The 26,397-nt window shown below is 40.3% G+C and overlaps 1 protein-coding gene across 1 annotated transcript; it reads left to right on the forward strand.

Moving 5' to 3' along the window:
- Positions 1-24,978, forward strand: jph3a (junctophilin 3a). Its single transcript, XM_062417002.1, has 5 exons — positions 1-370; positions 16,650-17,430; positions 18,322-18,446; positions 21,730-22,976; positions 24,898-24,978. The coding sequence occupies exons 1-5, from the start codon at positions 64-66 to the stop codon at positions 24,976-24,978; spliced, it is 2,541 nt and encodes an 846-aa protein (XP_062272986.1). The 5' UTR covers positions 1-63.
- The last annotated feature ends 1,419 nt before the right edge of the window (positions 24,979-26,397 follow it).

Raw genomic sequence — 26,397 nt, forward strand, 5'->3', positions numbered from 1 at the left:
TGAGGCAGGTTTGACTTTGATGACGGGGGGTCGTACTGCGGGGGGTGGAGCAGGGTAAGGCCCATGGCAGAGGGGTGTGGCACGGGGCCCAGGGTCAGGGGGAGTACGCGGGGGCCTGGAGCCACGGCTTCGAGGTCCTGGGCGTGTACACGTGGCCCAGCGGAACAGCTACCAGGGCACCTGGGCGCAGGGCAAGCGGCATGGCATCGGGGTGGAGAGCAAGGGCCGCTGGAGTACAGAGGGGAGTGGACGCAGGGGTTCAAAGGTCGCTACGGGCAGCTGGAGAGCACGGCCAGCGGCGCCCGCTACGAGGGGACGTGGAGCAACGGTCTGCAGGATGGATATGGCACTGAAACCTACTCTGATGGAGGTAAGAAACACCTCCTCTGCTTTTAATCTCACTCAGTTTAAGTTCAGATTCACACCTGAAACTGAAAGCCGAAAAACACCCTCCTCCCTCCTCCCTCCCTCCTCCCTCGCTCCTCGCTCCTTTAACTGATTCTCAGGCTGCAAGTGGAGCAACTTGCTTACAGAGCCTCCACCGTAGGCTACATAAATAACATGTAGGTCACATCCACGCGCATATATCAGAGAGGCGAGACGATCACAGGGAGAGCTTCACCTTCAGGCCACGCCGCTCGCATCTGCTGACCAATCACTGCTCGTCAATACACGTTCCCTGTTAAAATCGGGAGGCGATCGGAGCATTTTTTCCCCTCTATCAGCTGATATTCTTAAAATGTCTTCAGCTTGAGCTTCACTCAACGGTGACACCAGGTTCATTTTGCCTCATTTTTATCTATTTTTTTCTCCACTTTTATTAATTTCCTGTCTGTGTTTTCTCTGTGAAGCACTTTCAATCAACTTTTACTGCTTTTAAATGTGCTCGATATCAATAAAATCACTCAATTTAGTCTAATGATCAGCTTATTAACGATGTGGGACGTGAGTCTAATATTAGAAATTAAACCGAGCTCTGTTTTGTTTGTTTTTTGGAGACACATCTATACAAACACACCTTCACCCCCCCCCCCCCCTCCTCCATCTCCATCTCTCTCATCCCCTCTGCATCACACTCTCCGTGCTGCCATGGTAACGGGAGACAGCAGGTCAGCGTGTCACTAGAGACAAGCTCGCGCGGCTGTCTTGCTCTCTGATTGGCTGTCCTGCTCTGTCAGTCTCGTGTTTTTTCTTTTTTCTTTTTCCCCCTCCTCCTTCTCCTTCTCTCCTCTCCTCACTTCGGGGGCTTTTAATCTAGGCCGTTTGATAAGCGATGCTGCAGGAACCCGGATGATGGAAAGCGAGGTCAATACGGGATGCAGGTGGGATGAAAACACGACGGGAGCGCGCGTGTGTGTGTGTGTGTGTGTGTCGGTGCTGCATTGAATGGTTGTTTACCGGCTCCCAGCGCGCGCATTATTAAGGCTCCCCGTGCTGTTTTAACACGAGAGTCTAAAAATAAATGTTAAAAAAAAAATACAGCGATGTTGAGCAGAGGAAAACATGAGAAATATAAAAAATAAAAAAAGACTGCGTCACGCGACAGCTCTGCTCCTTCTCTCTTCCGCTCACGTGGAAGACCGCCGACAGATGAATGTAGCACGCACGAGCTGACACATTTTCCACAACCCAATAAATGTGCAGCAGGCCTGTCAACAGAACAAGTGTTCATTAAAAAATGATCATCACCTGATATAAGGATCATGTTTAGAGGCCGGGTCTGTTTCAGCACCGCGGACAGCTCCTGGTCCTGGTTTGTTAGTTTCTGGAGCCTTAAAGAGCTCGATGTGAATCACTGAGATGATTTAGAGGGAAAATATTAATTTAGCAAAAAGCAAAATAAAAGAAATAAAGATGTTAAAGTTGAGTTTGTTTAGTCTGGACAGCCATGGAATAAATACACAGATCATTTACTGACATTAAAGGAGCAATACAACAAAAATACTTCATTATAAGTAAAAGTCATGCTTGATGTAGTATGCAGTATTACAGTAAAAGTACTGCAGTATTATGAGTGATGTAGTATGCAGTATTACAGTAAAAGTACTGCAGTATTATGAGGGATGTAGTATGCAGTATTACAGTAAAAGTACTGCAGTATTATGAGCGATGTAGTATGCAGTATTACAGTAAAAGTACTGCAGTATTATGAGCGATGTAGTATGCAGTATTACAGTAAAAGTACTGCAGTATTATGAGTGATGTAGTATGCAGTATTACAGTAAAAGTACTGCAGTATTATGAGCGATGTAGTATGCAGTATTACAGTAAAAGTACTGCAGTATTATGAGTGATGTAGTATGCAGTATTACAGTAAAAGTAGTGGTTTGGTCCTCTGACTGATATATTATTATTATGACATCATTAGATTATTAATAGTGAAGCATCAGTGTCAGAGCAGCATGTTACTGTTGTAGCTGCTGGAGGTGGAGCTAGTTTACACTACTTTATATACAGTTAGCTAGTTTAGTCCAGTGGTTCCCAACCTAGGGGTGGGGCCCCTCCAAAGGGTCAGCAGATAAATGTGAGGGGTGGTGAGATGATTAATGGGAGAGGAAAGAAGAAAAAACTAAGTTCTGATACACAAATGTGTTTTCAGTTTTTTGGACTTTTTCTCTAATCTTTGATTTTTGCTGAAATATTGGATCATTTGAACATTTATTGAAATGAAACCATGTGAGAAGTTTAGAGGTTTAAATCACTATTTGGTGGATCTGTTAACAACTCATAGACATCTGAAATGTGAGCCTGACTACACACTGCTTTTTTGGTTTCATCTTTCACAATGTGTTGTATTTTAAAAGCTTGTTATATTATCCATTGTGTCAAATCTTCATCTGAAAAGTTACTAAAGCTGTCAAATAAATGTAGTGGAGTAGAAAGTACAATATAATATTTCCCTCTGGCATGTAGAAAGTAGCATCACATGGAAATACTACAGTAAAGTAAAAGTGTGAAAATAGTATTTAAGTTAAATTATACCTATATTTTAGAACTGCGCCTGTATGTTTGATTTCAGCACCACGGTCAGCTCCGTCTCTAATCTGAACTAATCACTGATTCTAAGCAGGTTTTCAGTCTGTAGTTTGTTCACACTGCTGGAAAAATGACAATAAAATATACTCCAAAAAACCTGCAGCAGCAATATGAGCGATTTTTATTTTAGTTGTGCTTTAGTTGAGGGGGACTATTTTCTCACAATGCAATGCACAAAAGAAAAGAAGGGAGCTGCAAAAGATTCAAATAAATTGCAGGTGATGGCAAGACAGTTAATAAAATACTAAGGAAAACAAAAGTTCAACTCTACATTATTTATATATTGATTTATAAGAAACCTCTGAGCTTATAATAAGGTTTAAAGTCTAATAAGTAAAAGTGTATTTTAAAGTCTTGGACATTTCAATAGAAGGGGAGAATCGTATATCGCAGCAGTATAGAGAACGATATTTAATTGGCAATCAGGCAAAACAGTAAATTATGTTCATTTTATTAATATATCTGATATATTAAATAATCAGTACATTAAAATGCTGCATGCAGTTAGTATGTAGTAAAGAAATGGGGCACAGGAAGTGTCCCATTTCTTTACTACATACTAATTATATTCTGGTTTTTAAAATATAGTGTGCTCTTACTGGCATGGCCGAATTAACTCATTAGGGGGGCCTCGGGGCAAAAAAGGAGCGGCCCATATCTCTGATTACCCTCCATACCTCCACCTCCACCTCCACCCATCCCCCACATTCATCCAGCTCTCTCTCTGTGAAGTGTGAATGCAACATGTTGCTTTTTAAGGCTCCATTTACACCTCATTTTAACATGTGACCTGTATATATTTTTAACTAGTGCTCGACTATGCAGATGTAGCTTTACATGCATGCTCGATGATGGCGTATCTCTTAGATTTATTCTAGGTGACAGTTTAAGGACCATCATTTTTTTTGTCCTCTATGAGAAAGTGGGGTGGACATCATCTACCACTTATCTGTCTTATTATTTATAAAGCCATCCTAAATAAGATACCATTTTATTTAGTCTTATTTAAGACTTAGAACTATATGCCTCGTTCACAATAATGCATTACACAGACTTACAGGCCTCTTTATTAGCTCTGCTTTAAATTCTACATTTATGACGTTTATACATTTTCAGTTTTTCTTAACATTGTCCTAAAAAGGTGATAATTCTACTTTATGTTTATTATCGGAGTCGCATTAAGTGGTGGTAACGTACTGGGGTTCATTATATTGAATGGTGCCTCCCTTCATGTATGTTAATGGAGAGGACAATATATAATGCAACCTAATACACCACCATCACCCATTGTGACCTCAATAATAAACATAAAGTAGAGTCTTCATCATCTTCCTGACAATGTCAACAAGAACTGAAAATGTATAAACGTCATAAGTGTAGAATTTAAAGCAGAGCTGTTTGAATTGGATTGAATTAGTTTGCACAGGTGTTCCTAATAAAGAAGCCGGTGAGTGTTCATCCCACAACACAAAACGCTGCTCCTGAAAGGTGGAATAAGCTTAACCTTTGTGTCGTCCTACCGGGTCAAATTGACCCCGTCTGTTTTGACTGTTCCTTCTTTCCTCCCTTCCTTCCTTCCTTCCTTCCTTCCTTCCTTCCTTCCTTCCTTCCTTCCTTCCTTCCTTCCTTCCTTCCTTCCTTCCGTCTGTCCTTCCTCCCTCCCTCCCTCCCTCTTTCTTTGCTCCCTCCTCCTTCCATACTTCTTTCCTTCCTTCCTTCCTTCCTTCCATCTGTCCTTCCTCCCTCCCTCCCTCCTTCCCTCTTTCTTTCCTCACTTCGTTCCTTCTCTCATTACTTCCTTCCTCTTTTCCTCCTTCCTTCCTTCCTTCCTCCCTTCCTCCCTTCCTCCGTCTTTCTTTAATTTTTCCTTTGTTCTTCCCCTCCTTCCCTCTTTCTTTGCTCCCTCCTCCTTCATTACTTCTTTCCTCACTTCCCTCCTTACTCCTTTCCTTCCTTCCTTCCTTCCTTCTCTCGTTACTTCCTTCCTCCCTCCTTACTCCTTTCCTTCTTTCCTTCCTTCCTTCCTCCCTCCTTACTCCTTTCCTTCTTTCCTTCCTTTCTTTGACTCGAGGACAACAGGAGGGTTAATGACTCCCTTAAATTAGACACATTTTTATCACTAGTGCATTTTAAGAAGTTTTTCTTAATTGTGACTGTTTTGATCCCATGTAATGTCTTTTTTTCTGTTTTGTTTTGCATTTTTTAAGTAATTTCGTCTTGTATCTCTTTGTATTAGATTGTCGATTTTACCCTTTTATTATGTGGTGGTTTTAGTTGTGTATATTTCAGGGTACCATTGGACAATGAGAGCTTGCTTTGCTGCTGTCAGTTGATTTCTATCCAGATACATTACCTAGATAATGATCCACTGGTCTTTGCATTTACTACTCCATCTTTCGGCCTCTCTTGTTTGGGGTCGCTACAGCAGATCGTCCGTTTGTCTCGAGCCCATTTTAAGATTCATACAACGAATGGTTGAGTTTTTCTTAATTGTTGCTGCTTTGATCCTGTGTAATCTTGTTTTTTTCCCTATTCTTTAAGTCATTAGTATGAGCTTTGCTGTCAGTTGATTTCCGCCGGCTAAAATAAAAGCTATCTATCTGCCCATCTAGATACATTACCTAGATAATGACATCTGATCTATGGGTCTTTGCATCTACTAATTCTTCTTCTTTTGGCTGCTCCCATCTGTTTCCATCTCTTCCTGTCCTCTACATCTTCTTCTGTTGCACTAACCACCTGCATGTCTTCCCTCAGTGTAATCCATAAACCTTCCTCTTTGGCCTGGCAGCTCCATCTTTAGCATTCATCTCCCAGTATAAGCAGCTGCTCTCCTCTTTTCCTCTCTCACACATGTCAAAACCATCTCAATCTCTCTTCTCTCTCTCTCTCTCTCTCTCTCTCTCTCTCTCTCTCTCTCTCTCTCTCTCTCTCTCTCTCTGTCTCTCGCCTGAGCTGGACGGTCCTAATTCCTAATCATGTCCCTTCCTCGTCACTCCAAATGAAAATCTTAGCATCTTCAACTTCAGCTCCTCCTCCTGTCACTATCACTGATCTCACTACATCTCTTGTAAACCTTCACTTTCACTCTTGCTTTATCTGCAACCTTCCTGTCGCAGATCATTCCTGACAGTCTCCTCCACCCTGCGCTGCGCTGCTCTCTCTTCTTCACGCCCTTTTGAATTGAACATTTGACCCCACGAGTATTTAAACTCCTCCACCTTCCCCCCTCCTCTCCTCCTTGTTGCACCCTTCCAACCATTCCTCTGTCTGTCTCTGTCCCCTCCCATTCACACATTTCATTCTTCCACCTCTCTTGGCTCTCCTCCACCTGCTCCCTACTCTCATTATATATCACAGCGTCATCTGCAAACATTATAAACCACAGAGACTCCTGCTTAATTTAGTCCGTCAACGTCTGACATCTCCTCTCAATTTAGCTTCCACGACTCTTTTCCAATAACTTTACGCTGTGGCTGATCAACTTTATGCTTTATTTTACCCGTACACTTCCTCTCTCACCCCTCAGGCATCCTCTCACTTTCCAAAGATCGTGTTAAATAGTCTAGTTAAGAACTCTACTGCTCTCATGCATCCACATTTATGTCTTTATGTTATGGCTGTCCCATCCGTACCTGGACCTGTAACTGATGAAATATTGAGGATTGTTAAATTTTGTTCCGAGCGTTTTCTATTTTAACGGTCGCAGCTTCTCCAGCTATTACGGTAAATGTTGAAAGGCTCTCGGAAACTCACAGACCACTGTGCATAGCCAATCTTCTAACGTGACACTAATCAGCCAATCAAATCCATGCATTCGGACATGTGGAGAGACTCGACTGTCAGTGAGATAAACACGGAGAAAAGAGTTAATATGTGTTGTTTTGTTATAAAGTTATTAGATGTGAAATTAAGTGAATGGTTTAAGTTTAAGTTTAGAAGCAAAAAGGGATTCATTTTATTGTCACTTTATTCAAGAAGCACAATCAAAAGCTTTCTGTAATGCACGTTATTTTAAAATTCCATCTTTATTTGATATAAGAAAAGAAAATGTATTTATCTTACTCTTATATTATTCTTATTTTAATTATTTCATTATTTATTTGAATCCCACCAGTTCAGTGTAAATACTAAAAAATGAATTCTACTGTATTTATTGAACAGTCTACAATCTAGCCACTAGACAAGATGCTGATGTAACTACAATGCTACTTCAAGGTACTGAAAAATAACACGGACATTATGATTTTCCAGACCTTCACTTGAGGAAATGTTCACAAATTGGACTTCAGGGAATTTTAATTGAATACCTCTGATCTCGACCAACCGCCTTTCCACTTTTCATCCTCTTCATAGATTCCTCTGCGCTAATCCACCACACTTCTTGATTCACTATACCAACATTATCCAATCTTCTCTCTCTCTCTCTCTCTCTCTTTTTTCTTCACTCATCATCCCCTTCAAAGTACTTCTTCCACCCTCTCAACACGCTCTTATTTCCATCTCCTTCATCACCCTAAACCTGCTGCACATCCTTCCCAGCTCAGTCTCTCTGTCTAGCTAATCGGCACCGGTCCTTTCCTCCTTCATTAGTGTCCAACCTCTCAGACAACTCATCATACACCCTTTCCTTAGGGCCTTCATCTCCTTGCACTCACGTCTACTTTTCTTCATCTCTCTGGCTATCTCACTTCTTCTTCTTCTGTATCCCTTTCCTGTACATCCTCATTCCACCACAGAGTCTTCTAATCTTCCTTCCTCTGTCCAGATTACACATCGACTACCTTCTTTGCTTTCTTCCTCACCTCTTTTGCATGAGTCACTCTCACTACCACCCGGCACTTGTCTTAAATCCTTTCCTGAACTCAAACTCAAATTTTCCTTTTTTCAACTTCCACCATTTGATCCTTGGCTTTACCTTCATTCCCTTCCTCTTCTGGGTCTCCAAGTTCATCCTACCAACCACTATCTGATGCTGCTGCCTAGAAGTCTCCAGTCTCTTTCAGATTGCACCTCCTGCATAAGACATTGTCCACCTGGGTGCACTTTCTCCTCCACCCTTCTCCCTTTTTTTTGAAATACATATTCACCACAGTCATCCTTTCCATCCTTGTTTTGCAAAGCCACCACCCTCTCTCCTTCCGCATTCCAACTCCTCATCTCCTCCTCTGTTATCCTAACAAATCAAATGAAGTTCGCTCCGATCATCACTCTCCATCATTTCATCCAACTCACTCCAAAACTCTTCTTTCTCTTCCATCTCCCACTTAACTTTCAGAAGCATTTGTACTTGACAACCTTCATCCTCAAACCTTCAATATCCAGCTTCTGTCTTCACCTCCAACACACTCTGGACCTCTACCTCTTTCCCCTCCGATCCCCGCCATGGTAGACCAGTTTGAACCCACCTCCTATCATCCTGGTCTTCTTCCCCTTCCCCCTTGGTCTTTATGCACAGACAGCATATCTATCTTCCTTCTTTCCATCATATCAACCAGCTCTCTAACCTTCACACTCCTACCCTTCCTGCCTCCTAACATACCTTCCCCCCCTTTCTCCTTCTCCTTTGTGTAACAATAGCATAGTTACCGTTGGCAGCTGTTGCTAGCTCAAGCCTCGACCAGTATAGACATGTGATTTATGATCTGCAGATTGGATTTGGCGTAGATTTTAAGACAGATGCTGTTCCTGATGCAACCCTGCCTATGTTTCCAAGCTTGGGATCTGCACTAATAACGTCTTTGCATTTAAACCGGGTGTTAAAATGCATTCTCGACATTATGAGTGGATCTTTTTCAATCTGGCCAATCCAGTCGTTTTCAGCTCACAATGCAACCTGTGATTTCCTTATCCAAATATCCAGATACAAATCTTATTTAAACAGCAGGTGTAAATAGGATATAAGTGCCCTTTAAGTACAGTATAAAGCCTCAAGAGCCTTCAGCCACATAAACCAGCAGAACCTCTCTCCTATAACACTACTTGTCCCCATGCTTTCCTTTATTGGATAACTCTTAGACTCTATTAAATAGTAATATACAACAATATAAATGTGGATAAAGGTTTTAAAGGTCTTAAGCTCTTCTTAAATCTTGTCTTCATTTTGAAACAAATGCCCGATGGTGGTGAAACATCTCCAGGAACACTGAATATGTAACAGCAAAGCAGATTTCTTTTTTCAATTTTTGTGCATCTGATACGCATTTTTATATATGCAAATGTGCAAATTTGACCTGTGTTAATTTAAAAAGAATTCAAAATCTGCATTAAAACATGTTTTATTCATCATATTATATAAAATGTTCTCCTGGACCATAAAATAGTGATTATGAATGTCTTTTTTCCTTCCATAAATAAATAGATTACACTTTGTTCACTCTGCCAGCTTCATTAAGGATTAATCAAACATTTATTAAAGACTGATGGGGAATTTATGAATGTGAATTGGTGTAGAGAATAATTATGAGTCATAATATGAGCAGTATGTAAAGGGTTGAAAATGATTATATATTACATACTGTACACTGTTATATTATGTTTACGACATGTTAAAGTTGATTTAGGATTCTGGGATGTTGAAAACAGAAAAAAAGTACAAGAAATACACACAATAGTCGAGGCAGAGAGAAGATGATACACAGACATTTAAAGAAGAAAAAAGAAGAAACAAAGATAGATCTTGCATAGAGCATAGCCTCAAAATTTGAGACTGGGCGGCTGTGGCTCAGAATGTAGGAGGTAGTCGTCCTGTAATCAGAAAGTTGGTGGTTTGATCCCTGACTCCTCCTTTCATTGTTTTGTCAGTGTGTGTGTGTGTGTGTGTGTGTGTGTGTGTGTGTGTGTGTGTGTGTGTGTGTGTGTGTGTGTGTGTGTGTGTGTGTGTGTGTGTGTGTGTGTGTGTGTGTGTGTGTGTGAATGGGCGACTGAGCAGCAGACACATTTGGATATTGACGCAGCCATTTACCATCCACCTCACTGTGTCTACTGTTGGTTTCAGCACCATGGACAGCTCTGTCAATCTGTAGCTATGTCCCAGTTATAATAATAATAATAATAATAATAATAATAACGTTATTTATATAGCACCTTTTAAAAAGAGAGTTTACAAAGAGCTTTGACAGACGAAGCAAAGGCATACAACACAGAGAGCAGTAACAAGGCCGACATTAATAAGATGAAAATACAATGAGGAGATGATGAAAAAGGTCAAATTAAAAGTGAAATTAAAATTAAATTAAATTAAAGTAAAATAAAATAAATAAAAATAAAAATAAAAATAAAAATAAAAATAAAAATAAAAATAAAAATAAAAATAAAAATAAAAATAAAAATAAAAATAAATTAAAAATAAAATAAAATAAATAAAAAAATAAAATAAAGAATAATTAAACAAAAATAAAATAAAAATAAAAAGTAAGATAAAAACTAAAATAAACTAAAATAAACACTAAAATAAAACAAAATAAATTAAATAAGAACCAGAATAAAATAAAAATATTCTAGTTCAGTTATTATACTACTACTAATACTTTATATAATACTACATAATATTACTAATACTACTCAGTAGCTACTACATTTTATAGTGTACTGTTTTTGCAGGTTTACAAGAAATCAGTGTACTTAAGCTTTTTGAAATAACAGGAAATGATGCAAATATGAAAATGTCGATCAAACTGCATATTTGTGAATTACAAATTAATGTAAACTATTTAATACTTAATAATTATTGTTTTCTTGGATCCAGTATGTGGTTTAGAGTAGCTCTTTGTTGTTCCCATTGAAGTCAAAGTCAATGAAATGACCACAGAAACATAAATTTAGCTGCTTCAGTGTAAATGTCAGAGCAGCGAGTCTCACAGTGACTGAGAACAGTTAAGTTATTGAATCTTTTTAACAGTTTTTATCTGAAACAGGCTGTAAGCTTCTCGGAGAACAGCAGGAACACTGAGAGCCTGTCGACTGCCCATTCATTCGTTTATTGATGGAGCCAACACCCAAAATTGTGTCATTTCCTGCAGAGTAATCTCCACATCCATTTATCTAAAGGCTGTAATTGTACGATTACTAGGCTGCATGTTCCCGGCCCTCCGACAGAGCAGATCATTGATATTTATCCACATGTGAAGCATAATTGCAGGAAATGCTCGTAACGGAGACATCGGGGGTGAGGCGTCGGACATAAGACATCCGTACCTGAGAAACTGATCCATTTATTTTCATTCAGCAGTCGTGTTGTTGAGCGTAGTTTGGAAAGAGCCACGTGAGGTCCCTGTTTAACATCACATTTATGATCTGTGTGATGTTAAATGAAGTTGGTTATATGACAAAAGAAGCAAAAGATTTCATGATTATTCGACTGACTGGATGATGTCATGTGTCGAGCTAATTTTCCGCATGATGAAATATTAAGTTTGTTGTCTGTAATGATCTTTAACCCTCCTGTTGTCCTCGAGTCAAGGAAGGAAGGGAGGAAGGAAGGGAGGGAGGAAAGAAAGGAAAGTAAGGAAGGAAGGACGGAGGAAAGAAGGAAGGAAGGAAGGTAGGAGGGAGGGAGGAAAGAAAGACAGAGGAAAGAAGGAAGGGAGGAAGGAAAGAAGGAGGGAGGGAGGAAGGAAGAAAGGGGGAGGAAGGAAAGTAAGGAAGGAGGGAGGGAGAGAGAAAGGAAAGAAAGACAGAGGAAAGAAGGAAGGGAGGAAGGAAGAAAGGGGGAGGAAGGAAGGAAGGACAGAGGAAAGAAGGAAGGGAGGAAAGGAAAAAAAAGAGGCATTTTGTTTCCATTTTTGTTTACAGTGGGCCACATTAGGAAACGTCTGGCTAAAGGAAATGTGTATATGGTGTTTTTACAGCTCTAAAATGTAATAATATGTCATATTTGACCCTGAACAGTATGTAAGGGTTAAATCAAAGTTCAGTCCTTTCTCTTTTTTTCCTTCTTTTTCACATCTCGCCTTTCTTTTGATTGACTTTTTAACTTTCAGACACCTCGTTTGATCGATGAGCCCGCTGAGTTTTCCTTTCCTTTTTTACACTGAGTCAGTCGTACTTGCAGGTTGAGTCCAGGCTGCAGACTGAAGAGCAGGCAGACAGCTGTTAAAACGCCTCTCATGACATTAAACTCACCTCACAGCTGCAGGAGAAAAACCACTGCCGAGCTCTCCTGTAAATGAAACTAATGAGTCACGGGTTGAGCAGGGAGAGAGACGACTGAAATATGAAACCCGGGATCTGCTTCACCTCTTGCTCTGTCCTGCTCGGGGATTTGAGGAGAGGATGGAGGGTATAAGACAGAGATCTCTTCTCTACAGCAGCTAAGTTGCTCAGGGGAGCTCTCCTCCTTCCTGGAGGTCTGGGTGTCGATTGCAGTTTTTTTCATGCAGACAGAGACGAGGACGGGAGGGGGAGGACATGATATTTAGCTCCTTACCATTCACAGAAGTTTTAAAGAGAATTGACAAAGGATCTTTTTTAAATGAGTTTTTTGTGTCCATGTGGTTTAGTTTAAATTTAAAGGGGTTCAAATGTGAAAATAAACGTATGAATAACTTGCACACATTCTTTTTTTATGGACCCAGCATCAAATTTCTGCTTTTAATCCATTTAGAGAGAATATATTAGAGGATTATGGCAAAAATGTCTAAGTGGTGTAACCATAAAAACTTTGTACCAAATAATTCAACTTGCTTAAAAACTGTAAATTCTCAATAAAACACCATATCAACTAGTTTGGCATGATCTTACATTATAACTTTATATTAAATAAAGGTAATGGAATACAATTGTTCTAAATATTACATTTACTCTGGTAACCATGGAGATCAGGAAACATTTGAAGTCATTATTAGTATAAGTCCACTTAAATACACTGTAGGTGATACAATATGTAATATTTATCATTCTTTTGTGGTTACACCATTTGACATTTTCAGCATTCAGTCTTACTTTTGATTAAAAAATGGTGCAAATGTCATTTCAAATGATATAAAACCAACAAAAATACAAAATGTACATTTTAACAAACCTGATGCTGCTTTTAAGACTTTTTTAAAGATATTTTTGAACTACTCATCTTTCCATCCCTTATTTATCACTGACCCATATACTGTATGTAGTCCTCTCTTCCACTGTGCTGTACTGTGTTAGTTTGTCTTCTTCACACCCCCACCTGCCAAATCTTAACAGCTCAGGGATAAAGACATCAGATTCACTCGATAAATGCTTGTGCTCGGCCAGTTTTAGAAAGTACACATGTACTTTTCTGCAGTATAAGAAATGCCAAACATCTTGTGGTATTCTGGGTTTATTTCAAGTCGTTTCTTTGATCATTTATTTCCACAGCTTGTATTGTTGTGCCAATATGCTTCAGTCTGGTGTTGAAATATTTCAGAGCGATTTCATTCCTGGTATTGTTTAGCAACCACATAAACATTTAAACACAAAAAAACTAGAAGAAAAACTAGATAGATGAATGCAAATTGATCCCACGGTCAATTTTAAAGAGTTAAAACACAAAGACTAATATTACACAGACGCATTAACAGATCTGAGCACTCTGAGATAATAAAACATCCCTTTGTGGCTTTTACTGGTTTTTATAGCTTTGTTAAATTTTATGTTTTTGTTTTTATTGAAGAAGCAACGTCAATGCAGTGTTGTACTGCCCGAGAATAAACATGAACATTCGTGATGAGCTCTGCTAGTTTGAAAATGATGTATGAAAAAAAAAAAAAAAAAGCTGAAATGATGATGAAAAATGACTCTCAGTCTGGATTAGGAGCTGAGATCTCTGGCAAGTCAAAGTTAGTTTCTGCCAACTGGAGTAAAGTCAAAAACGCTGCAGCACAGCAATCAGGCCCAAAAGAGCCTCTCCAGCTGTGACACATGTGCAACAAAAACCTCTGAAATCCTGCAGACTGAGAGAGAGAGAGACCGACAGAGATACTTTGAAATTTATGATGCTGAAACAAGACTGCAGAGACACAACCCGAAGGATAGGAAAGGCCCCAAACGTTACAGGTTAGATTCTTAAGTACTGTTATGTTTTGATAATAAGCTGTTAGGTATCTGATTCAGTGCTGCTCATTTATAAGGTTGAGCCAAGCCCCATGATAGTTATATTATAAGTGATGTCACATGGTAAAAAGGTTTGTGTGTCACTATGGCAACGATAGCCGGTTTCATGTCGGCACGCTGGGTCAAAATATGTCAAGTTCACGATGTACAGTCATGCATTTATTACCTGTTATTAGCACTTCTAAGAGTGTTTTATGATTGAGTTAAAATGTGCAAGGCCTGGTGTAGCTTCCTGTAGGTTTTCACAATAAAAGCATCCTCTAGCCAGTTCAGCAGTGGGAGGATTTAATTTGAAACTGTAAATAGCACGAAGTCTTAATCTATCATTAGCGGTAACTAATCATAAGCATCTTATTACTTCCTGAAATCATATTATTATCATAATTATTATTAGTTATTATTATAGTTAATTCAATAGAGGACAGATGCAATATGTACATCGACTGTCTGATGCAAGTATCACAGTGTTTATAGCTAATGCTCATTTCAGACACCTTTCCTTAGAAGGGCTTTTGTGAAAGTCAGAGATGAACATATTTAACCCTTTTCATGCATAGCAGTCTCTACAGTGAGTGGACAGATATTCAAAAGCTGTTTTCTTATATATGCATAATGATGGAGTTTGATGGCTAGTTGGACTTCAGGCACCACAGTGACTTTTTTGGTTGTAAATCAGTTGTTACGTAATGTTATGTAATGTAATTTGATGAAGAAATCACCCAGTTGAGCTCCACCTGAAACCCAGCCAGAACCCACTTGAAGTCCATATGTGCAAACACAGGTGGGGAAACCATGGAAACCCACTTGGGAACCATATTTGCAGCCCAAATTTAACCCTCATGGGACCCACAAGGACACGCTGGCTGGTTTCTTTTTCATTGGTTATCCAATATATTGATCAGAGTTATATCAGTTAACAGTAAAGAAACCAAAACCAGCTGTAAATGAGGCCAAACCAAGCGGGGAGTTCCTGTCCTCTGAAATTATGCCAACGCGGAAGTAACTTAAAACTGCATTCTATCAAAAGGCCACCAGGGGGCGACCGTTTTGGTGTCAAAAGGACTTCCGTCTCTATACAAGTCAATGGAGAATTCACCAACTTCTCACTTGATTTCTAACCTCAGTAAACGTTTTCAAAATGTGTTTATGGTCTCAATCGCTAGTTTAAAGCCTTCTTCAATGCAGTATGATGTTCATTTGTGAAATTTTGGCCTCCCTGATTTTATATGTGACGATAAAGCAGGGTATGCATTAGGGCGTGGCTACGTCGTGATTGATAGGTTGATTGGTTCACAGGTTCAGGAGGGCGCCTCATGCTCCTCTTGATGCCCATATAAGTAGAATCCGTGTTTTTATTTTTCCCAGCATGCATCTGAAATTTTCAAGATGGTGCTGCTCAGATCCGAAACTATTCGCTTCCAAGCAGCAGTCCACAAACCAATGGGTGACGTCAGGGATGTTACGTCCATTTTATATACAGTCCATGGGCCAAACACAAAGAAATCCTGACCTGCAATTAAAAATCTTCTGGTGCTGCTCATTTAAAAAAAGACCTGACGATTGCACAACATTTCACCTGTGTGGCCATTTTGTTGTTTTGCCTCCTCCTCCTTCTCCTCATCATCATCGTCATTATCATCGTCATCATCACCGGTGACTGCATGAGTCCTGCTCACTGTCTGCATCTCCTGCCGTGAGGAAAACCAGGTCCAGGTCCAGTCCCTGTGACTCACTGAGTGAATGCAGTTCATTAGGAAGCAGTATTCCCTCGTTACAGATGAGACGTCTCAACATTCAACCAATCCTCCACTGTTTAAAGTTTATTTATCTATTGTTATGTTTCTCTGACTGCCACTGTGTCACATTTTTAATTTCAGTTTTTATGGTTTGGATTGTTCCAGCAGAATATTATCATCATTATTTTAACACGATCACTCTATAACAAGCTATTTTTCATGTTATGACTTATTTTCTATTTATTACGAGACCAAATTATTCAGTTTTTGTGAAAACATTTATCTTCCTCCTGACAACAACATCTCACTTATCTCTTATGTATCATAAAACTGTTCCCATTATGATGAGTCACTCAGCAATTAATACTTTGTGAATGACACATCTGTTGTCATGGTCGCAGTAGTTTGGGTCAGACTAGAAATAACTTTTATCAAAACAAGTCTAATTTTAGTTAAGTTTGAAATAAAATCATAAAATCATTTTAAACAATATTTAAAACAAACACTGAGAGGAGCACGATAAGCTGCAGCAGATGTAACTGAGAAGTCCAACCAGTAAAACATCACAAACCTTTCATCCCTCCATCTTTCCAGCTGTTCTTTAATTCATCTTTCTCTTCATATTGTAACTAAAAGCTCATTTATTTGACCCTTCAATGACCTGAAATACATCACATTAAGAAGGTGATGATTTCATTCATGAGGGAACCGCTGACCGTTGATGTTCAATAAAAACAAGGAGAAAACTCCCATGAGCCTTTGTCAGATGTCTCCCTCTGACTCTCGTCTTTCTCTGTGTTTCAGGAACCTACCAAGGCCAGTGGCTGGGTGGGATGCGTCATGGATATGGCGTGCGGCAGAGTGTGCCGTACGGCATGGCGGCCGTCATTCTCTTCCCTCTGCGAACATCCATAAACTCCCTGCGCTCCGAGCACAGCCAAGGCCCTCCCGCTGCGCTGGAGGACGGCTCGGCCACCACCCCCACAGACGGGGTGGTGGCCGGGCTGGCCGGCAGCCCCGTGGGTCGAGGAGGGTTCGCTCTGACTGCTCCGAGTGAGGCCGAACGGCAGAGGAAGAGGAAAGGCCGCTTTCGCCAGTCCATCCTGAGCGGCCTGAAGCTACGGCGCTCCGAGTCTAAAAGCTCTCTGGCCAGTCAGCTCAGCAAGCAGAGCTCCTTCTGCAGCGAGGCGGGCATGAGCACCGTCAGCTCTGCAGCCTCTGACATCCACTCCAACGCCAGCGAGAGTGAACAGGGCGCCCCCGTGGACGCCACTGTCACAGAAATGTACGCTGGCGAGTGGCGGAGTGACCAGAGGGCTGGCTGGGGCATCAGTCGGCGCTCGGACGGCCTGCATTATGCAGGTGAGTGGTCGGCGAACAAGAGGCACGGATATGGGTGCACCACCTTCCCCGATGGCACCAAAGAGGAAGGAAAGTACAAGCAGAACGTGCTGGTGAGCGGCAAACGCAAGAACCTGATTCCACTGAGGGCCAGTAAGATCAGAGAGAAGGTGGACCGAGCTGTGGAGGCTGCTGAGAAGGCCGCAGGCATCGCCAAGCAGAAAGCACAGATCGCCATGTCGAGGTGAGACTTTACAGCCGGTGATGTATGGACTAATTTCTGTGTCAAATCTACCTTTGTGTCGTCCTCCCGGGTCAAATTGACCACGTCTGTTTTGACTGTTCCTTCTTCCCTCCCTTCCTTCCTTCCGTCTGTCCTTCCTCCCTCCCTCCTTCTCTCTTTCTTTCCTTCCTCTATCTTTCCTCACTTCCTTCTTTCCTCCCTCATCCCCTTTTCTCCTTCCTTCCTCCCTCCCTCCTTATTTCCTTCCTTTCCTTCCTCCCTCCCTTCTTACCTCTCTACCTCCTTCTCTCTTTGTTTCCTCCCCCCTACCTTCCCCCCTTCCTTCTTTCCTGTCTTTCTTTCCTCCCTCCCTCCTTCTTTCCTCCCTCCCTCCTACCTTCCTTGCTTCATTCTTTCCTCTGTCCTTCCTTCCTTTCCTGCCTCTCTTCCTTCTTTCTTTTCCTCCCTTCCTTCCTTCCTTCCTCCTTTCCTTCCTTCCTTCCGTCCTTCCTCCTTTCCGTCCTTCTTCCTTCCTTCCTCCCTTCCTTCCTTCCTTCCTCCCTCCTTTCCTTCCTTCTTCCTCCCTTCCTTTCTTGACTCAAAGACAACAGGAGGGTTAATTAAACTTCTTTATTCCATATCGGCCCATTTTCTTCTTTTAAAATTCACCCACTGAAACCTCGAAAAACAAGAAAACAAACTAAACCAACACATTAAATGCTTCAAAAATGTTCCATATTAGAGTTTACTGACTATCTAAGCTTAAATAAATTAAACAAATCTCCTGGATGTGATTTTAAACGTGTAAGGCTGGGGTGTAATTGTGAGTCTGAACAACATACTGTAGCTCCAGAGTCGATAATAACCTTTAAAGGCTGTTTTCACTGCAGCGTTTCTACCTGTCCTGTTCAGGATGAGCCACGCTCGTGGGAAGGCGGAGGCAGCTGAAGGAGTGGCGCAGACGGCCATGGAGGAGTGTCGACTGGCCCGGATAGCTGCCAAAGAGCTTTCTCCCTCTTTTCACATCTATGGAAACGGTGAGTGGACAAACGGAGGCAAGAGCGTATTGCATTTTTAAATTATGGTATATTTCAGCTTTCACACACATGCTGGACAGTGTCTGTTTTTTATTACATTGAGACTTCATCAGCGACACATCAGGCAATAAAAACGTCAGATAAACAAATGAAGAGACAAAAATACAACAAAATCTTTTTTCTTTTCTTGTGTCATCAGACAGACTCATGTGTGTTATATAATATTAATAATAATAACTGTATTTATATAGCAGCTGTCATACAAGAAATGCAGCTCAGAAGAAGGACCTAAAAGGAGCATAAAGTAATGTATAGAAAGAAAATAAAAAGAAACATTAATGAAATACAAGATGGAAAATAAAAATAGCAATAATTTTAAAGCCTGTAGGTTATATACTGTTTAAATCCTTTACATGGAAATCAATTTAAAATAATTTAAACTTAACTGAGTATTAAGTTAATAAATGTGCAAATGTTCAGTTTGCAGGTTTTAAACACAGTAAATGAGCTCTTCGTGAGTCCAAAACTTCCTGTTTATGATCAACAGAATGTGTAAAATTTGGAGTTTATTAATGATCATACTAAAAGTCATGATTATAATAATAGTGATAAGTGTGATAGCTCTTATCCTGCAATGTTTTAATTCAAAAGCTGTTTTCATTTAGTTGTTTTTGCCATTTAGTGGCAGCAGAATCAGTTATAAACATTAACATATCATCAGCATATACAATTATTCTGCCTGATTATGTTGTTGTCTTTTTGTCCCTCATTATTTTAATTTAATTCAATTCTGTTTGTCTTGTCTTAAGTTTTTAGGAGAGGTCTTTGCTTCTAGCTTCCCTACTCACAGACATCCGTTCATTTTAAATTCATGTTCAGCCGAGTACACGAATAGTTAAAAATGCTTTTATATGTGAATGTCTTTGAGTCGTATTTCTGTCCACCTGCTGAATATAAGTCCAATTTTCACTGCCTTTTAACTCTGTTTTTTTTTTTTGCTCTCTACCAACTACTGAGGGAAATATCTGGCTCTTTAGCTGTTAAATGCTCCACTATGTTCTCCAGTTAGTCTCCAGCTAACTGTGTCTATTTGGACGCTGCACAGTAGGGGTTTTTTTGGAGCTTTTTTCACTCACTGTTGGCTTACCTGATACTTGACAGAAATGCTAACTCATTACACTCCATTTCCATTTTCTGTCTGACATTGTCTCAACCATACAGACAATCTGGGCAAATGCCAAATGGTCCTTGAGCAGAAAGGGACACTTAATGATAAAAGAAAAATAATGATGGCTGCTTGTTGTAAACCTAGTATGTCCAAAACTGAATATGGAGTAATGAAGCTTCCACCATCAACAGCAGTGTGATCCAGTTAAGATAAAAGTTGTTTAAAAAGAAAATTAAGACTGTTTTATTTGCCACTTTGATGGCTAGGAACGTGATCATTGATTAGCAGGTCACAATGCACTGTGGTTAGGTTGTATCAACTATAGTATTGGGGGGAAAAATGTTCAAGTAAAGGAAAATGGACAACTAAAAGTCTAGCAGGACCTCCAAAAGAAAGAAAAACTAAAAGAAAAGGAAGAGACAGAAGCTGCAGCAAGTCCAGTAAATAAATAGCTTTTTCAAAAAGGTTAAAAATGAAGAACAGGAGGTTGGAATATATATTATTTATATATAAATTACGTAAATTAGTTTTAGCTCATCTGTTTTTTAACATAACAGCAGAATCACAAACCTTCTCATATTACAGCAGAGCACTAAAATATGTGTCTGAGATGAGAGACAGACAATGCAGAGCCAAAAGCTTTTATTCTCTTTTTGTTTCCGGCACACAGCTTTTGACAGCGTTTGACATCAGCTTGACAACTTGCTTTAGCCCTGCTGTGATGCTGATTGGCTGATTGTTATTCCCCCCGCGGCTCTCACTGGATCGATCGTTTTTTTATTTCAACCGAGAAAACTGCTGTTTCATGTCATGATGCCAGACCAGTATCAGCCAACTCGAGTGGAGTGTGCAGATTCAAAGGTCTGGACCCAGAGAGAAAGCTGCCTGCTGCTGCTGCTGCTGAGAATTTAGTTGATTAGAAAGTGAACAGAATGGTAAAAAGCTGCAGGTCGTAAAAAATTAAATAAAACGAAGAGCTGAAAGATTGTAAAATGCTTCATAGAGTTGAGGAGAGCTGTAAGGTTGGGTGATATTTCTCTGTGGTTTCATCTCTAACAGTGAAACCTCATTTCATCAATTATTAATATAAAACTATTGATTAGTGCAGCTTTAAAGTTATCCACTATTATAGTCGTTATTCTGCGAGTTCATATATAAATATTATAGCTAAAACATGAAAAACTAAATTATGTAACTTAACTCAAGGATTGAAGGATTTTATTGTCATTCACCAAGTCTGGGTGATTGTAATAACAACAATATGATATATTAGAAAATACAGAACATCTACATAATGAGTCAGTAAATAAATGAGTAAATAAAGTAAAAAGATAAAGAAATAAAGTGAGCAGTGCAGCATACTATAAAAAAAAAATGCCCAGAGGGATACAATAAATAATTAAAATCATGATAAAAGTATAATAAAAAAGTATAAAAAGTAAACCAAAGTGATGCTTTCTACTACTGTAAGTCATCAGCTACAGTACTGTTTGTGTAATTATGTCATACTTCTAGAAAGGTAGTAGCTCACATTCAGAAATATATTTGTACCTCACCGTTGATCCCTCACTCTCTAATATTTGGTTAAAGATCTTATACAACAACGGATTTACTTTATTGCCAAATTTCTATCCAGGTTGTGCTATTAGTCGTAAACCTAAATGAAAAAAAAATAACACACATGCACTCATTATCTTAATTTTAAATCTGCATGAAAGCATGTATAAGTATCTGGGCTTTTACAGATTTAATAAAAATATATAAAGTATGTGTAGTTACGGTGCTAGGCTCAGTGTTTTTCATTCATATTTTGATCTCATTATAAACAGCAAACTACAGAGGATTAGTGTCTGGAATTTAAGTGTGTTCACTTCCGTAATCCTTTCTGAGCCAACTGTACAAGATTCAGTTTGTTTCCCTCCTTTTGTTACTCTGCATGCTAATAACACTGCAACACACACACACACACACACACACACACACACACACACACACACACACACACACACACACACACACACACACACACACACACACACACTGTAGGTCTGATGGGCTCGATGTGGATTGCTGCCAGATCACTTCATTGGTGCTACTCTCTGACTGTTTTCATAGGGCTCGAGTGTCAGAGGCCCAAGCACCAGGACGCCAAGGACAAAGACCACGAGGTCATCTCCACGGGAACAGACAGTCCGGAGCTGTGCACGCCGGACACCACGCCGCCTGTAATAACACCTGATCTCAGCCCCGTGCTGAGCGTACCCACCTCGCCCCCCCACAGCCCGCAAAAGCACGCCCATCGCCCCAGAAATGCTTGCTTCATGCGTCAGAGCGCCGTGGACGATCAGGGCGGGGCCGAGATCCAGGTGCTGGTGGAGGGGCGGGGTATGGATCTGCCAAGGGGAGGGGCGAACAATTGGACTGATGACATGTATCCGGACCGAGGAGGCAGCAGCCGCTCCACCACACCCTCCCTCCTGGAGGAGCAAGAGGGCCAAATTAACGGCCACGAGCAAGCCCCTCTGTCCAACCACAAACCACGGGAGAAATCCTCGTCCAATCACAAGTCCCGGGAGCACGCTTCCTCCTACAGAACGTGGGAGCACTCCATGTCCAACCAAAAGCCCTCCAAGCATGCCTCTTCCAATCACAAGTCGAGGGAGTACTCGTCGTCCAATCACAAAACATGGGATCATTCTTCCGCCAATCACAAGGCCTGCGAGCATGCCTCTTCCAACTACAAGCCGCAGGTGCACATTTTATCCAATCACAAGGCCTTGGAACATAACATGTCCAATCACAAGACTTCTGAGCATGCTTCTTCCAATCACAAGTCCCAAGATTATATCTCCTCCAATCACAATGCAAAGGACCACGTCTCTTCTAGTTACAACCCTCGAGAGCATGTCTACTCCAACCACCATCCAAAGCAGCACAACCCATCCAACCACAAGCTTAACGAGCATGCTGTAATTGACCAAAGGCTAGATGGCCTCACCGGGGGCTGGACTGCTGAAAGCACCCTTAGGTGGAGCCCTGCCCACTCGCGCCTCACGGAGCAGGACGAGGAGCGGATGAATGACTATACGGTTGATATGAGGCTACAGTGTCCAGACTCGCAGTCGTCTCGGGGGTTGGGTCAGGACTCTCCGGCCCCCAAGAACAACAGGCTGCGATCCCGTGGCCTCCGGCCGGTCAGAGAAGGTTCCATGGACTCTGTACAGATGCTGGACAACCTGAATGTGGGGGCAGAGCTGGAGGAGTGGCCGCTGCACAGGGACCTCACCCTCTCCCCTCCCCTTAAGTCTCAGCCCATCACTCTGGAGCAGGAAGGAGAGCATCTCACCCTCAAATCAAACTCAGTAAGTCTTCTGCACACTTTCTATCTTTCCTTACATTTTTGACTGATGACAATAACAAAAGAATTGAGGATAATTTTCCAACAGAGCACACTGATAAGCATGAGAGTGAAGCAAGAGGGAATACTAATTTCTAACTATGCCACAAAGTGAAAGCCAAATTTAGACAAAAAGGAAACGTGGTCAGCAGGGTGTAAAGAATCAGGCTGGTGATTTCAATATAATCCTTATTGTCAACAAATCTCATGTGCGGAGACAGACAACAATGAACCGATCTACTAACAAGTATTGTGTGTGTATCCAAACCCTGATATATCCTACTCCTCTGTGTCGTAGACCACTGTTTTCCAAAAACGATTAAAAGCACTGAGTGACATGTTCCTGCATTACGAAGAGTTTGGTCATGTTAGTTTGATTAGAAACGGCTCTAAAAGACTAATAACAATGATCATGTTTTCAATCTCCAGAGAGTAGTTCTGTGTAAATCAAATGCTACTGAGCATTTGCAAGGATGCTTCTCTATTTACAGCTTCATTACCTTGTTGTGCTACATATCACAACCTCCTGACTTCATTTTACATTTCTAAAATGACTGTAGTTTGCTTAAAAGCTGCTAAAAACTACAGCTCTCTTGTACAAATTTAATAGTGCAGCAGTGCCATTACTTACACCATCATTAACTTGGTTAAAACTCACCAGCCATTATTTCACCTTTTTAGTCTTAATCTCTGCTATCTAAAAATATTGGTCTAAGGTTTATGGGAAATGGTGTTTGTTAAAGGCCTCAGAAACAATGTAATTAACAATATTAAATTGACTGTCTTTGCCTAAACATATGGAGCGAACAACATGACCTACTGTTGAGAAAGGTTCTTTTTCCAAGGCTGGATTTTGAGTTATTTACATTACTCTGGATGTCAGTGGGATTATGAGTGAGGTTTTCTTGCCCAGATGAACTTCAGGTCTCTAGATGTTACTTAATAAAAAGATCAAATGAAGCTGCAGCAAGTATTAACCCTGTAAAGCCCGAACCATCAAATAATTGCCAGAACATTGTAATTCTTTGAAACTGAAGTGTTTATCGGACCTTCTGACAAATAATTGAAAAACAACAATTGCATATATGAGGGTTTTTTTGTATCATATTTGATGCAATTTATTTTTCATAAAATTTTTTTTAAACCAATAAAAAACACTGAATACATCATGTTTAAAGCCCTTACAGGTCATGCATAAAGCATCACATCACCACCTACTAAATGTTTAGTATACTGTTTTTCTTTCAAACAAACAATAACATACAGAATATAACATTTTTAAGCCCTTAAAGGTCCTGCATAGAGCTCATATCACCCACAACATGAAATAATGCAATACAATGACAGCTGACAGATTTACAGATAAATGAGCTTCTATACCTGCTGTATCTAATCTGATACACACATTTTCAACAGGAATTTACCATAAAATAAGCTACAAAATATTTAGTAATTCAACATTGCAACAATCCAGTTATTATCCTTATTGAAGTATCAGTAATTATTTGAATGTTTTTCTTACCTTAACTTTTTCAAAACTGGCAAAAAAATATCCAGGCCTCTAAATTGTGGCTCACTCATTGACGACGTTCAAATAAACGGTCCCCTGGTGGTTTATCTGTGTACTACATGTATCTGATCGTATACGCCAGGTTTTTATACTGATTATGTAAAGCTCTCTAAAACCCATGCATTAAATATGATTCACTTGGCATTATAGGGTTAGGGAGATATGTTTATCACACATACTTAATCACTTTTTATTAGCCATCTGATGTTTTTTGGGTTGCAGTAATGTGATCTTTGACTTCAGATACTTTACATGCATGCTTTTTTGTGCTGAACTTGACTAATGTCTTTCTTTTTTCCTCTCTTGTCTCCTACAGGGCTCCAGCTCTATTCTGGTGGTTATGGTCATTTTACTCAATATTGGAGTAGCCATTCTTTTCATTCACTTCTTTATTTAAGCTTATACAGGTATGATCTACTAAGACTTATTGATAACTACGGTATATTATATTATTACTTACTGAGACGGACATTCTGCCTATTTCGACTGGAGCCCACAGCCCGAGTGACGGACAGAGCAGAGCCTTTCTATTGTTGCTACTGGTCTTTTCACCTCTGTTTTGAAGCCCATTTGAGTTTCTAATGCGAGCCGCTGTTCCTTTTTCAAAATGCTTACGTTGAGCTTGCAACCATAGGAAAGGAGAGGTGATTGATTAAAGAGTCACAAGAAAGTACAGAGCGCAGCTTTAAACTATAGTGTGGTGTATCGGTACACACATGCATGGATAATGATACACGGACTGGAGATGGCACAGGCAGTTTTGCCCATTTTTCCACCACTCTAGTCAAAAAAATATAGCAACCTTTGTTTCTTGGTTATCATGAGAAATATTGAACATGCTAACCAAGAGCATGGCACCAACACTCCATCCTCAACCACACAGACAACATCCCCTTCCTTTTTTGCCTTTTAACCCTTTCCCCCGCCTTTCAGTCCCATCCACCAGTCTCCAACCCTTATTCGCACTATGCGCTACATACAAAACTATGCTGCAAGAGTAGATCCATTTTAAAGGGCTCCGTCATTATTCTTTTCTTCTTCTTTTTTCTTTTTCTTTTTTCACTAAGAACTTCACAAACACACGCAACCATTGCATGAGGCTGTGTGGGGTTTTAAAAGTGCATTTTCTATCCCTTTAACATCACTGTTCTGTCTTCATTTATATGCACTCCTTCCTGATTATCACCTTCTTGTCACTTTGGCAACCTGTTGGCAGAAATTTGAAAATCAGCGCCATGCCACACGCCACCACCATCACACAACGCCACTTCACCTCCAAAACCAAATCACAGGAATCTGACCGCGAATCAGATTCACGTTTGATCGATGAGCGAAATCAAACGTTTAATCCACCAACACGCTCCGAGACCCCCCCATCTCCACTCGAGTCAGAGTCTCGAAGAACTATCCTGAATTTTATTGTGAAGTGAAGTGGATTTTCATGTCGACCCCCTTCCCACCACACACATTCGCACGCAAAACAAAGACGAAAAAAAAACAAAAAACGAACAAAAAAAACACATACTACACATTTAACTGCTGACATACTGAGGAGGATTCAGCCTTGCCCCTTTGTACAGCCTTGAGACTGTTATGTTATAACCACTAATTCTACTATATATGTGTATGTGTCATTATTATTATTCCAAGTTTGTTACTTTTTTGCAGTTTGCAAGACAGAGAGAATGCTGAGTGCCTCGTATTTATTCATTTTTCCGTCTCAAATTTATTTAACCCCCCCAAAAAACCCCAGACTCTCGATAAAACACCCCACGTGGGCAGGCTAAGAGGAGACGAATAACCTTCAACATTAAAG

The sequence above is a fragment of the Scomber scombrus genome, chromosome 1 (assembly GCF_963691925.1).
Source record: "Scomber scombrus chromosome 1, fScoSco1.1, whole genome shotgun sequence".
Classification (NCBI taxonomy): Eukaryota; Metazoa; Chordata; class Actinopteri; order Scombriformes; family Scombridae; genus Scomber; species Scomber scombrus.

What these genes read in the sequence shown, in the direction of transcription:
- jph3a (XM_062417002.1), top strand. Translation starts at nt 64, where the DNA reads ATGGCAGAGGGGTGTGGCACGGGGCCCAGGGTCAGGGGGAGTACGCGG. An exon ending in TGAAACCTACTCTGATGGAG is followed by an intron (nt 371 to 16,649) that starts GTAAGAAACACC and finishes TCTGTGTTTCAG; the next exon opens with GAACCTACCAAGGCCAGTGG. An exon ending in TTTTCACATCTATGGAAACG is followed by an intron (nt 18,447 to 21,729) that starts GTGAGTGGACAA and finishes CTGTTTTCATAG; the next exon opens with GGCTCGAGTGTCAGAGGCCC.